The sequence below is a fragment of the Trichechus manatus genome, unplaced genomic scaffold (assembly GCF_000243295.1).
Source record: "Trichechus manatus latirostris isolate Lorelei unplaced genomic scaffold, TriManLat1.0 scaffold00108, whole genome shotgun sequence".
Classification (NCBI taxonomy): domain Eukaryota; kingdom Metazoa; phylum Chordata; class Mammalia; order Sirenia; family Trichechidae; genus Trichechus; species Trichechus manatus.
In genome coordinates, this window is record NW_004444044.1 from 877668 (window position 1) to 890564 (window position 12897).

General features: G+C 38.5%; 1 protein-coding gene across 1 annotated transcript in view; it reads right to left on the reverse strand.

Annotated features, from left to right (window-relative positions):
- LOC101347696 (alpha-fetoprotein-like) overlaps positions 1 to 12897 on the reverse strand; it is a 54886-nt gene that overhangs the window by 28773 nt on the left and 13216 nt on the right. Inside the window, exons 6-7 of the mRNA XM_023737812.1 lie at positions 3051 to 3148; positions 1258 to 1387 (exon numbers count right to left, since the gene is read on the reverse strand). Coding sequence (XP_023593580.1) covers positions 1258 to 1387; positions 3051 to 3148 — 228 coding nt within the window. The remainder of the gene's footprint in view (positions 1 to 1257; positions 1388 to 3050; positions 3149 to 12897) is intronic.

A 12897-nucleotide genomic window follows, 5' to 3' on the forward strand; every position in this document is an offset into this window, starting at 1 on the left:
GGCATTCCTGTTGTAGTCCAGATTACAGTGGGAGCAGTTTTGGAGTTTCTGGTTTGGCATAAGTATTGTTACTATGCTGCAGGATCTTAGAGATTTTGTTTAAGTAAAGTGGATTCCATGAATCCTCAAAGATCCTTGTACTTTTTCCTCAATTTTACCTAATCTTCATGCAAATAGGATTCTGACAACCTGTCCCGAAGAGCTAGCACTCCTTCGAAGAATGCAGCATAGTATTCCCTCCAGCACCATCTGAGATTCTTGGCTTGCAAAAACAGCAAACCAAGGAGCAACTTTAAATTGTCCAACTGGAGGATGGGATTGGCAGTGGTGGCTGCCCCTTTACTCAGTGATGGCGCTGAAAGCGACACTGAAGTGGCAACTCAAATAGCTACCAAGGAAAAGCTATGCTTGAATCATAACTCTTTGTGCCAGAGAAGGAGAGATTTTAGGACTTGGAATTCTAGGAATTCTGTTGAGTGCTCTAGTCAATGATTTTGCATTTTAATTACTATTGCTACCCACATCCCTTAATCTGTTGTGTAATAGGACTAAAATTGTCGGGTTTGGGTTTTTTGCCCATAGAGTCAGCGGTCTGACATGAAATGGGGATATTAGTTTTAGTTTGTTTCTGCTTTTCTTTTTAAATCATGATGAAAAGTATTCAATTTTCAATTTGCAGAATGAATGGATACATAACTTATAACTTGTGACTTAACTAAAGCCTTTTCAGATTTTTGATAGTTACTATGTTTTCCCTCTTTGGATTTGGGGACTTTATATTTAAATGCGGGGCAGGTGAGTTTCATGCTGTCCCTGCCCCTACTCCCCATGTTCCCTGATACTAGGCATTTGTCTTTGATCACTTCCACTTCTTCTCAGGCTGATGTGGCCTGGGCATGTCAGTTGCTATTCTTGAGATTCTGCAAAAGACTTAAAGATGAATGAAATAAAGTGTTAATTCAGAAGGAAACTAGAAGCCAGCTCTAAAAATTCACAGAATAGTGGAATAATCTGAAGGACAGGGAAGGGAGGGAGGGAAGGAAGGAAAAATGGGAAGAAGAGAGGAAAGCAAGAAGGAGGGAAGAAGGGGGAAACTGATGCATGAGTTGGGAAGAGAGGGAGGGTAAACAATATTCTACAAGTAATATTGAGAAATGACACTTACTTTTTTAAATTTATTATACTACTGCCGCCTTTATTTAAGAAATATACATTTGTAAAGGCTGAAATGAGTTTTAAGAAAAAAGAGAATCTTACCCTGCCAAACACACATTCTACTGTATTTCCTTCACAACAGGTCTCATGCAAATTTTTAATATCCACGGTCAGTTTGGCAATTTCAGAAAAGTTAGCTTTAAGTTCTTTTTTAGTCAGCAGAACTAATTCCCTGGAAAGAAAAATAAATAAATTCATTTTCCAAGTAGTTCAAATTCAATTCTTCTCAAAATTAGCTCTAGTTTCAAAAGAATAGAAATACATTTTCAAATGTGAAATGTATTATAAATGCATTCTATTTCTTCAAAAATAGTACCCAGAGCCACACAAAGATCAAAGTCACAAAGCAAGCATAATTCAATTCATAATCATGCAAAATATGGTCATTTTCATAATTTAAATTATTCCTTGAAGAAGTTGAGTTGCTTAGATAGGTAAGGAAATGTAAGAGTTTATGTTCCAGTCTCCAGATTTCTTGCTGACTAATCTTGGGAATTTATCTGACCTGACTTTCCTAGGTAAAACTATTCCTTATAAAGACAGAAATTATATAATAGACTTTGGTCTCCCCTGGCTCTGTTGATACCTGATCAACATCCCTGAACTCTTCCTGAAAATAGGGAGAATGGGCCTGCCCTGTGAGGAAAACTGAGCTCCAGACAGCCCAATCTTGTCCTAATTTGGGAAAACCAAAAACCAAAACCAAACCTGTTGCCGGCAAGTCGATTCCGACTCATAGCGACCCTATAGGACAGCGTAGAACTGCCCCATAGGGTTTCCCAGGAGCCACTGGTGGATTTGAACTGCCAACCTTTTTGGTTAGCAGCTATAGCTCCCCATAGCTTTTAACCATTGCACCACCAGGGCTCCAAAATTGGGAAAGAAGGTAATATAAGTAAGACACCTATCTTCAGAGGTCAACTTAGACAGAAACATAATCTAGACCAAGAAATAGGCACACTGATTAACATCGGATTCTACTCCTACCCCACACTCCTCCATTTCCACCCAAAAAAAAATCACTTATTTTTTCTGTTCTACATGGTGTTGGAGCTAATATATTTTCTATCTTCCACGATAAAAAAATATTTTTGTCCTTTACGCATTAGCATGAAGAACAATCCAGTAAGTGCCTGCATCTGAATGTCCAGATACTTCTCTGCACTGGGGAAGAGCCTAAGGGATTTGAGGGGTGGCCAAAATTGAGGTAAGAGATAATGGAGGAATTGAGGATTATGCGTTTTCATCTACAGTCCTACATTCCCGATTCACCAGGTAAACAGTACTGTTGTTGTTAGGTGCTGCAGCATTTTTGTTGTTGTTAGATGCCATCAAGTCGGTTCCGACTCATAGTAACTCTACAGGACAGAGTAGAACTGCCCCATAGAGTTTCCAAGAAGCAGCTGGTGGATTTGAACCGCTGACCTTTTGGTTAGCAGCCAAGCTCATAACCACTATGCCACCAGGGCTCCGTAAACAGCATAGGTGTAGAGAATGGGGCCACGTTTGTATCAGGGCTTCAAACAGGTTCATTTCAGTTCAAACCCCCACTGAGAATTTGGATTTCCATCCCAGATGTACTGAATCAGAACCTACATTTTAACAAGATCTCCAAGTGATTGTGATGTAAAACTTCTTAGAAATGCAAATTCTCAGCAGACAATTGTTAGAAACATAAATTATCAGCAAGTGTTCCAACTGAAATGAACCCCTTAGAATCCCTGGTGTGTATGAAGAGGCATTATTAAATGAAGGATAAATGGTTTTCAAATGGGTTTAATCAAAAGATGTGAACCCACAGCAATAAAAGTCACAAGTCTGAAAAGGTAACTTACACTGCTTTTGCTACTCTGTGATTGAATTTAGTCCCAATTTCACATAAATGATGATGCCTCAAAGATATTTCTCTGGCATATTTTCTGATGGGTTCTAGCTGTAATCAGAAAAAAAAATCATCAAAGAAATATGGTAGTAACAGAAAAAGTTAATCTCATTTCTTACGGTAGAGGAGAGAAAAGTAAAAATTATATATCTCCTCAATATTAGATGGTCTCTTATTGATTTGTTTAAGAGGGGCCAAGATGCCAAAGCATAACATGGTGGTTTTTGTAAAATTGTATCTCACTTCTCTAGAGATCACTGTTCCAGAACCTCAAACCTTTGGACTATACAGGAGAACGAGAAAGTGAGCAAACAAAAGTGCGAAGAGTCACCAGAATACGTTGTAGTGATATCTTTTGTTTTTATTAAGCTGGCCAACCATGTCACCTTGGACGTGTTTCATATTGCTTATCTAAAATATATGCTCTAATACATACAATGGAATATTACGCAACCATAAAGAACAATAATGAGTCTGCGAAACATATTATAACATGAATGGGCCTGGAGGACATAATGCTAAGTAAAATAAGTCAAGCACGTAAGGACAAATATTATACGATCCCTCTTTTATAAGAAGACAAGCATAGACATATATAAAGAAACTAATGTTCAATGGTGGTTACCAGAGGGAGGAGGGAAGGAAGGGGGAAACATGCTTTAGATCATAAATACTTGTTATTTTTGGTGATGGGAAAAGTAGCACCAAATATGGGTACAGGAAGCATAGCATGACCAAAGAAATGATGCTGTTGAGAAGCACTCATGAGAAAAGGATGCCTGTACCAAAAAATTTGACATATATAAGAAGGCAACAAATCCAACAAAGTACAAAAAACGAGTCTAGGATCACATAAGAATGAGTCTAGGCATATACGTATACAGGTAGGTACAGGTGTAGACTTACGTGAGAACAAATAGACTTATCTACATGTACGTGTAAATACAGATATGTATAGGCAGACACATATACTCATTTAAGGCACAACTACAGATACTCCTCAGACACAACCAAACACCTTCTGAGATCAGTTTTCTGGGTTTGAAGGCTTAGGACCATAGTCTCATGGGACAACTCAGTCAATTGGCCTAACATAGCTCACAAAGATCATGTTCTGCATCCTAGTCAAATGAGTAGCACCTGGGGTCTTAAAAGCTTGCCAGTGGCCATCTAAGATACAGTTATTGGTCTCTACTCATCAGGAGCAAAAGAGTAAAAGGTAACAAAAATCTCAGAAAAGAAATAAGTACACAAGACTGATAGCCTACATGAGCCACAACCTCAACTATCCTGAGACCAGAACAACTAGATAGTGTCAGGCTACCACCACTGACCGATCCATCAGGGAACACAATAGATGATCCTGATTAGAATTGGAGAAAAAGACAGAATAAAACTAAAATTCTTAAAAATGGCCACACTAACTGGATCTCCTGAGGCCAGAGGACTTCCTGAGACTATCGCCCGGAGACGCTCTTTAAACCTTGAACCGAAACTGACCCCTGAGATCACCTTCTAACAGAAAAGCAGGGTGACACACAAAATAAAGGATATTACCTGTTAGATCGGACCTCTACTAAAAGAAACACCTGTATGAGTCCAAAAGGTCAACATTTAATTCACAGCAAAGATGAGAAATAAAGGGGGCAGGGAAACTAGAGTACTGGAAATGGAACAACCAGAACACAATTAATGAGAATGTTGACACAATGTGTAAAATGTAACCAATGTCTTCATCAATTTGTGTAGAAATTGCTAAAAGAGAACTTAACTTGCAGTGTAAACTTTCAACAAAACCACAATACAATGTTATTAAAATAAATAACAAGAGAAATAAAAATATATATGCTCCAATTTTGCAACATATATTAACAAAACTCCTTCCCCCCAAAAATGTTCATAGACTTTAACACAGAATTTCCACTTTTGAAACTCTACTAAACAAATAAAAACACGATTTTGCAAAAAGGAGTTCATGCGTATTTTATTGTGACAGTAAAATTTTAGAGACAAATAAAATGGTACAACAGCAGGGTGGTGGTTAAGTAAATAATAGCACATTATTTTTGACATGGTTTATACTTTTAAAGAAAAATAGGTATATTTAAATCTTTAATCAAAAGTATTATTCAGTGTTATCACAACCATATGCAAAATAAAATTTGCACATAGAAAATAAATATAAAGAAATATAACAAAATTGGACTGTATGGTAAGAATATAAGTAAACTTAAAATTTCAGAACAGCTCTATGTTTTCATTTAAAACATTACATTGACCAAATGTAATTTTTACAATGGGTTACTGTACCTTATAGTGCTATTTTTAAGAACAAACAATATTCAAACCACAAAACTGGCATAATCATCATTATTATTAATATTATTACCTTTATTTTATTGTCTCATTTAAAATCAAATAAAAATTAGCTTATACCCTTCTTCATAAGAGAGCCTGTCATGGATTAAATTGTGTCCCCCAAAAACATGTGCTGTAAATCCTAACTCCTATACTGTGGATGTAATGCATTTGGGATCAGGATTTTCTTTGTTACGTTAATGAGGCCATATCTGTGTAGGGTGTGTTTTAAACAATCACCTTTGAGATATAAAGTGAGCAGATTAGGCACAGAGAAGCAAGCAGAGATGGGGAAGATAGATGCCATGTCAGGTGAAGATCACCAAGGACACGAGGAACAGAAGCTGAAAAGAGACAAGGGCCTTCCCCCAGAGCCAACAGAGAAAGAATGCTTTCCTCTAGAGCCAGTGCCCTGAATTCAGACTTCTAGCCTAATTGTGCAAAAATGCACTTCTGTTGGTTAAAGCCACTCACTTGTGGTATTTCTCTTACAGCAGCACTAGATAACTAAGAGTCTCTGAGGCCTTAACTCATACACTACATTCTCCTATCATAGACAGATTTTTTACACAATTTATTATCTAATTTCTCCAAAGAAGGAGCCAGAGCTGCTGCAGATATCCTGGCAGCAGCAAGAAATGACCCGTGAACATTCCAAATGTGAGGGAAAGAAGAAAGAGCTCCTAACCGACTTAAAAACACTGCAGCAGATTAGGAACAAACAGCCTATATGTATCTAATGGCCCCTGGAGGCACCTTTGAATACAGCACAGTTTGTCGAGCTGACACCATATTGTCAAGAAACTTGATGTTAGGTGCCATCTAGTCAACTCATAGTGACTCTATGTACAACAGAACAAAACACTGCCCAGTCCTGTGCCATCCTCACAATCGTTGCTATGGTTGAGCCCATTGTTGCAGCCTAAAAAGCACAAAATCTGCTTAAAATTATAAGTGTATGTCATACATTTAAGAAAATATTCCACTGAAAAGGGTTAAGATTAAGACAGTGTTGTAAATTGTTAGTAAGCCCAAGTTACCTGAAAAACTCCCCTCTGTGGAATAGCTTCTTCAGAAATGCCAAGTAATGAGATACAGTTTATGCATGATCACTGGCTTTTAGATTTTAATTAATATAAAATCAGGAAGAAAAAAAAAAATTCTGCTTGAGAGTTCAGAATTAACTTCTGAATGAATTGGAGTTCACCAGGGGAGAGGGAGGTAAGAACTCATACGTTTGTTGTTGTTGTGTACCGTCAACTCAGCAGCCCCATAGGACAGGGTAGAACTGCCTCAGAGGGTTTCTTAGTCTGTAGTCTTTGTGAGAGCAGATCACCAGGTCTTTTCTCCTGCTGATGGCTGGTGGGTGCCAACCAACCACCTTTCAGTTAGCAGCCAAGCGCTTAACGGTTGCACCACCAAGGCTACTTACAGATATATAAAAATAGCTTTAATGATAATAGCTACCATTTATGGTGTACTTGGCATATGCCAGGAACTCTAGATACCTGATTTCATTTCTTACACAAAATGGACAATGAGGAGCTCAACAGGAGAAATAGGTGAAATTCTCATGGGGTTTAGAAGAAGATAAAATAATTTCTCACTGAGGAAATCAAAGAAAACAACAAGGAAAAAGAAGTATTTGCCTTTAGCCTTGAGAAATTCATCAGAATAATTATCAAACTACCACTCATTTTCAGCACGACCTTTGGAAAATCTATCTGGTTGCCTCCTCCAGTAAAGACAGTTATTTTATGCTGATATTTTGAACCTTTAATAAGCATTGCACAAAAAGTACTTTAATCATGAAACTAATCACGGATTTACATCTCTCCAATGAAGGAGAAAAGGCCACATGGGTAAAATTAAGTGTGGCAGATTGCATTTTCCAAAGTTGGCTACAACAATATCTCCCATCCTATGCTCTTCTTCCAATGTGACTTTGACAATCCTCCCACCAAGAAGTGGGGTTTATATTACCTTCCCCTTCAAACTGGGTGAGGTTTCAAGGTGTTTTAACCAATCCAATATGTCAGAAGTGACTCTATATAACTTCCAAGGCTAGATCATAAAAGACCTTGCAACTTCCACTTAGCCCACTAGAATATTTGTTCTTGAAGACTTCAGCCATATGTAAGCAGTCCAGCTGCCCTGAGGCAACCATATTGTGAGGAAGCCCAAACTAGCCAAGCCAGATAGACCACATGGAGAGGTGATGAAATATGAGAAGAGAAAGATGCCAAACTAGTCCCAGATGCTCCAGCCACCCAGTGTCCCACATATCGCCATTGTCTCACTGGAACCATATGAAAGACTATGAGAAAGAACTGCTCAGATGGGCCCTTCCTGAATTTCAGACCCGTACACATCATGAGAGATAATAAAGCCATTGTAGTTCTTATTTTAAGCCACTATATTTTGGGGCATTTTGTTATGCAGCAATAGTAATTGGAATATTAAATATTTATTCCACACTCATCCATCAGTTTTTCGTACCGTGGTGGCTTGTATGTTGCTGTGATGCTGGAAGCTATGCTACCAGTATTTCAAATACCAGTAGAGTCACCCATTGTGGACAGGTTTCAGCGGAGCCTCCAGACTAAGACATCTACTTCCAAAAAAAATTGGTCAGTGAAAACCTTATAAATAGCAGCAGAACATTATCTGATATAGTGCCGGAAGATGAATCCCTCAGGTTGGAAGGCACTCAGAATACAACTGGCGAAGAGCTGCTCCTCGAAGTAGATAACCAAAACCCAAACTCACTGCCGTGAAGTCGATGCTGACTCATAGTGACCCGGTAAGGCAGAGTAGAACCGCCAAATAGAGTTTCCAAGGCTGTAAATCTTTATGGAAGCCTACTGCCACATTTTACCCCTGCTGAGCAGCTGGTGGCACCAGGGCTCCTTTCTGTCAAAGTAGAGTCAACCTTAATGATGTGGATGGAGTCAAGCTTTCAGAATTTTCATTTGCTGATGTGGAATGACTCAAAATGAGAAGAAACAGCTGTAAACATCCATTAAAAATTGGAACATGGAATGTGCGAAGAAGAAATCTCCACCCAGAATCCAGAGAGTGGGGCTGACACCCAGAGTATGGAGGGTAGGGCCATTGCCTAAAGGGTCTCAGAGAACAGAGGATTATTTTCAAGCCTTGAGAGCTAATATAATGTGTTCTGCTGACTTGCTTGGTGCCTGTTATACCTTCTTTCCCTCCAAATCCTCCCATTTGTTATGGAAAGGTCTACCTTGTGCCTGTTCCACCATTGTACTTTGGAAGCAGAAAACTTCTATTCTAGATTTCACAGATGAAGAGGAATTTTGGGATTTGGGACTTGATTGAAGATTTTTGCTATGATATGATGGGGTTAATTTGTTCTACATGTGGCAAGGACATAAATTTTGGGGGACCAAGGGGTACAATGTTATGGATTGAATTGTGTCCCCCAAAAATGTATGTCAGATTGGCTAGGCCATGATTTCCAGTATTGTGTAATTGTCCACCATTTTGTGATCTGATGTGATTTTCCTATGTGTTGTAAATCCTACCACTACGATATTAATGTGGCAGGATTAGAGGCAGTTATGTTAATAAGGCAGGACTCAGTCTACAAGATTAGGTTGTATCTTGAGTCAATCTCTTTTGAGATATTAAAGAGAAAAGCAAGCAGAGAGACAGGGGACCTCACACCACAAAGAAAGTAATGTCAGGAGAAGAGTGTGTCCTTTGGACCTGGGGTCACTGGGCTAAGAAGCTCCAAGACCAGGGGACAATTGATGACAAGGACCTTCCTGGAGAGATGCCAGAGAGAGAAAGCCTTCTCCTGGAGCTGGCACCCTGAATTCAGACTTCTAGCCTACTAGACTGTGAGAGAATACATTTCTGTTTGTTAAAGCCATCCACTTGAGGTATTTCTGTCATAGCAGCACTAGATAAATAAGACATAAGGCTTCAGGAATTGATGGAATACTGACTGAGATGTTTCAACAAATGGATGCAACACTGGAAGCCCTCACTCATCTATGCAAGAAATTCAGAAGACAGCTACCTGGCCGACAGACTGGAAGAGATACATATTTGTGCCATTCCCAAGAAAGGTGATCCAACGGAATGCCGAAATTTTCAAATAATATCAATATCACACACAAGTAAAGTTTTGCTGAAGATAATTAAAAAACGGTAGCAGCAGTACATCAACAGGGAACTGCCAGAAAGTCAAGCCAGATTCAGAAGAGGGTATGGAACGAGGAATATCATTGCTGTTATCAGATGGATCTTGGCTGAAGGCAGAGAATATCAGAAAGATATTGACCTGTGTTTTATTGACTATGCAAAGGCATTCAACTGTGTGGATCAGGACAAATTATGGATAACATTGTGAAGAACAGGAATTCCAGAACACTTAATTGTGCTTATTAGGAACTTGTACATAGACCAAGAGGCAGTCATTTGAACCAAACAAGGGGATACTGCATGGTTCAAAATCAGTAAACGTGTGTGTCAGGGTTGTAATCTTTCACCACACCTATCCACTTGTATGCTGAGCAAATAATCCAGAAAGTTGGACTATATGAAGAAGAACGCAGCATCAGAATTGGAGGAAGACTCATTAAAAATCTGAGATATGCAGATGACACACCCTCGCTTGATGAAAGGAAAGAAGACTTGAAGCACTTACTGATGAAGATCAAAGACTGCAGCCTTCAGTAAGGATTACACCTCAAACATAAAGAAAACAAAATCCTCACAACTAGACCAACAGGCATCATCAGATAAATGGAGAAAATACTGAAGTTGTCAAGGATTTCATTTCACTTACATTCATAATCAACACCCATGGAAACTGAAGTCAAGAAATCAAATTACGTATTGCATTGGGCAAATCTGCTGCAAAAGATGTCTTTAAAGTATTAAAAAGCAAAGGTGTCACCTTGAGGACTAAGATGCACCTCACACAAGCCATGGTATTTTCAATTACTTCATGTGCATGTGAATGCTGGACAATGAATAAGGAAGACAGAAGAAGAAATGATGCCTTTGGATTATGGTGTTGGTGAAAAATATTGAATATACCATGCCAGAAGAAAGAACAAATCTGCCTTGGAAGAAGTACACCCAGAATGCTCCTTAGAAGTGTAGATACCTATGCCACCTAGCCACCTGTGACAGAAGCCCATAAATAGGAGGTGTCACCCAGTCCTTTCAACCAACAACATTAGGTGCTCATAGTCCAGCTGCAAAACCCACCCACCTACACGCTCTAGGGAACAGGAACACACCATCCTCCTGGACACTAGGGGGCGGCCGTCAGCCCCCTGCCTTGCTCAGAGTGTGTCCCCCTACTGCAGCCAGATGCCTGTGCCTACACCAATCACCCATGCCTGTCTAGGACTGTAGGTGAGAGCCTACACCACACACTTGGTGGCTATCTACCTGGGCACCTGAGCTGAATCCATCCAGGAGGAGTGGGTGGATTCCTGAGCTCACATACCTAGTAACAGATCGAACCACCTGGTGACAGGACATTAGAGCTTCAAATGTGACAATAATCTAATTATCTCATAGGAGCAGCCTATTTGGGCATATCAAAACAAAACAAGAAGCTAGGCCACAGTAAGCAAACATGAAATAAATAAATACAATAACTTACTGATGACTCAGAGACAACAGTCAACATCAAATCACACAAAGAGGTAATCCACGATGGCTTCAGCAAGCTCCCAAAATAAAAAATTGAGAAATTTTCCAGAGAAGGAAAATTTATTGGAATTACCAGAGGCAGAATACAAAAGATTAATATACAGAACTCTTCAAGAAATTAGGAAGGAAATTAAACAAAATGCAGAACATGCAATAGAGGAAATTAAAAAGATTAGAGAAGAGCATAATGACAAATTTAACAGGTTGCAAGAATCCATAGAGAGATAGCAATCAAAAATGCAGAATATTAACAATAAAATGTCAGAATTAGACAACTCAATAGAAAGTCATAGAAGCAGAATTGAGGCAATGGAAGTCATTAGTGAGATTGAACATAAAGCACTTGACACCAATTTATTTGAGGGAAAATCAGATAAAAAGATTTAACAAAATGAAGAAACCCTAAGAATTATGTGGGACTCTATCAAGAGGAATAATCTATGAGTGACTGGAGTACCAGAACAGGGCGAGGTGGGGGGATAACAGAGAATACAGAGAGAACTGTTGAAGATTTGTTGGTAGAAAATTTCCCTGATACAGTGAAAGATGACAAGATATCTATCAAAGATGCTCATCGAACCCCACATAAGGTAGATCCCAAAAGAAAGTCACCAAGACATATTTTAAAATCAAACTTACCAAAACCAAAGATAAAGAGAGAATTTTAAGAGCAGCTAGAGATAAACGAAAAGTCATCTACAAAGAAGAGTCAATAAGAACAAACTCAGACTACTCACCAGAAACCATGCAGGCAAGAAGGCAATGGGATGACATATATAAAGCCTTGAAGGAAAAAAACTGTCAGCCAAGAATTACATATCCAGCAAAACTGTCTCTCAAATATGATGCTGAAATTAGGGCATGTCCAGATAAACAGAAGTTTAGGTAATTTGCAAAAACCAAACTAAAATTAAAAGAAATACTAAAGGGAATCCTCCAGTTAGAAAATCAGTAACATCAGATACCAACCAAATAGAACACAGGACAGAGCAACCAGGTATTAACCGAGATAGGGAAGTCACAAAAATAAATCAAAGCTAAAACACTGAAAATAGGGAAACAGATGTCAATATATAAAAAATGACAACATTAAAACAAAAAAGAGGGACTTAAAAAATGTAGACATAGATTTTGCATGTGGGGAGGAAGGCAAGGCGATATAACAAAATAAAAGACTGGTATAAACTTAGAAAAACAGGGGTAAATATTAAGGTAACCACAAAGGAAACTAACAATCCTACAAGTCAAAATCAAAAACTAGAAACATATAAAGACTCAGCAAACACAAAATCAACAGCAATGAAAAAGATGAAAAGCAAATACATAAAGAAAAATGACTCAACACAGAAAATAAAGTGGAACAAAGAAACTGTGAACAGCACACAAAAAAAAGACACCAAAATGACAGCACTAAACTCATACCTATCAATAATTATGCTGAATGTAAATGGACCAAATGCAGCAATAAAGAGACAGAGAGTGGCAGATTGGATTAAAAAACTCAATCCATCTATATGCTGACTACAAGAGACACACCTTAGACTTAAAGACACAAACAAACTAAAACTCAAAGGATGGACAAAAAAATATATCAAGCAAACAACACTCAAAAAAGAGCAGGAGTGGCAATATTAATCTCTGGCAAAATAGACTTTAAAGTAAAATCCACCACAAAGGATAAGGAAGGACACTACATAATGATTAAAGGGTCAATACACCAGAATATAACAATAATAAAT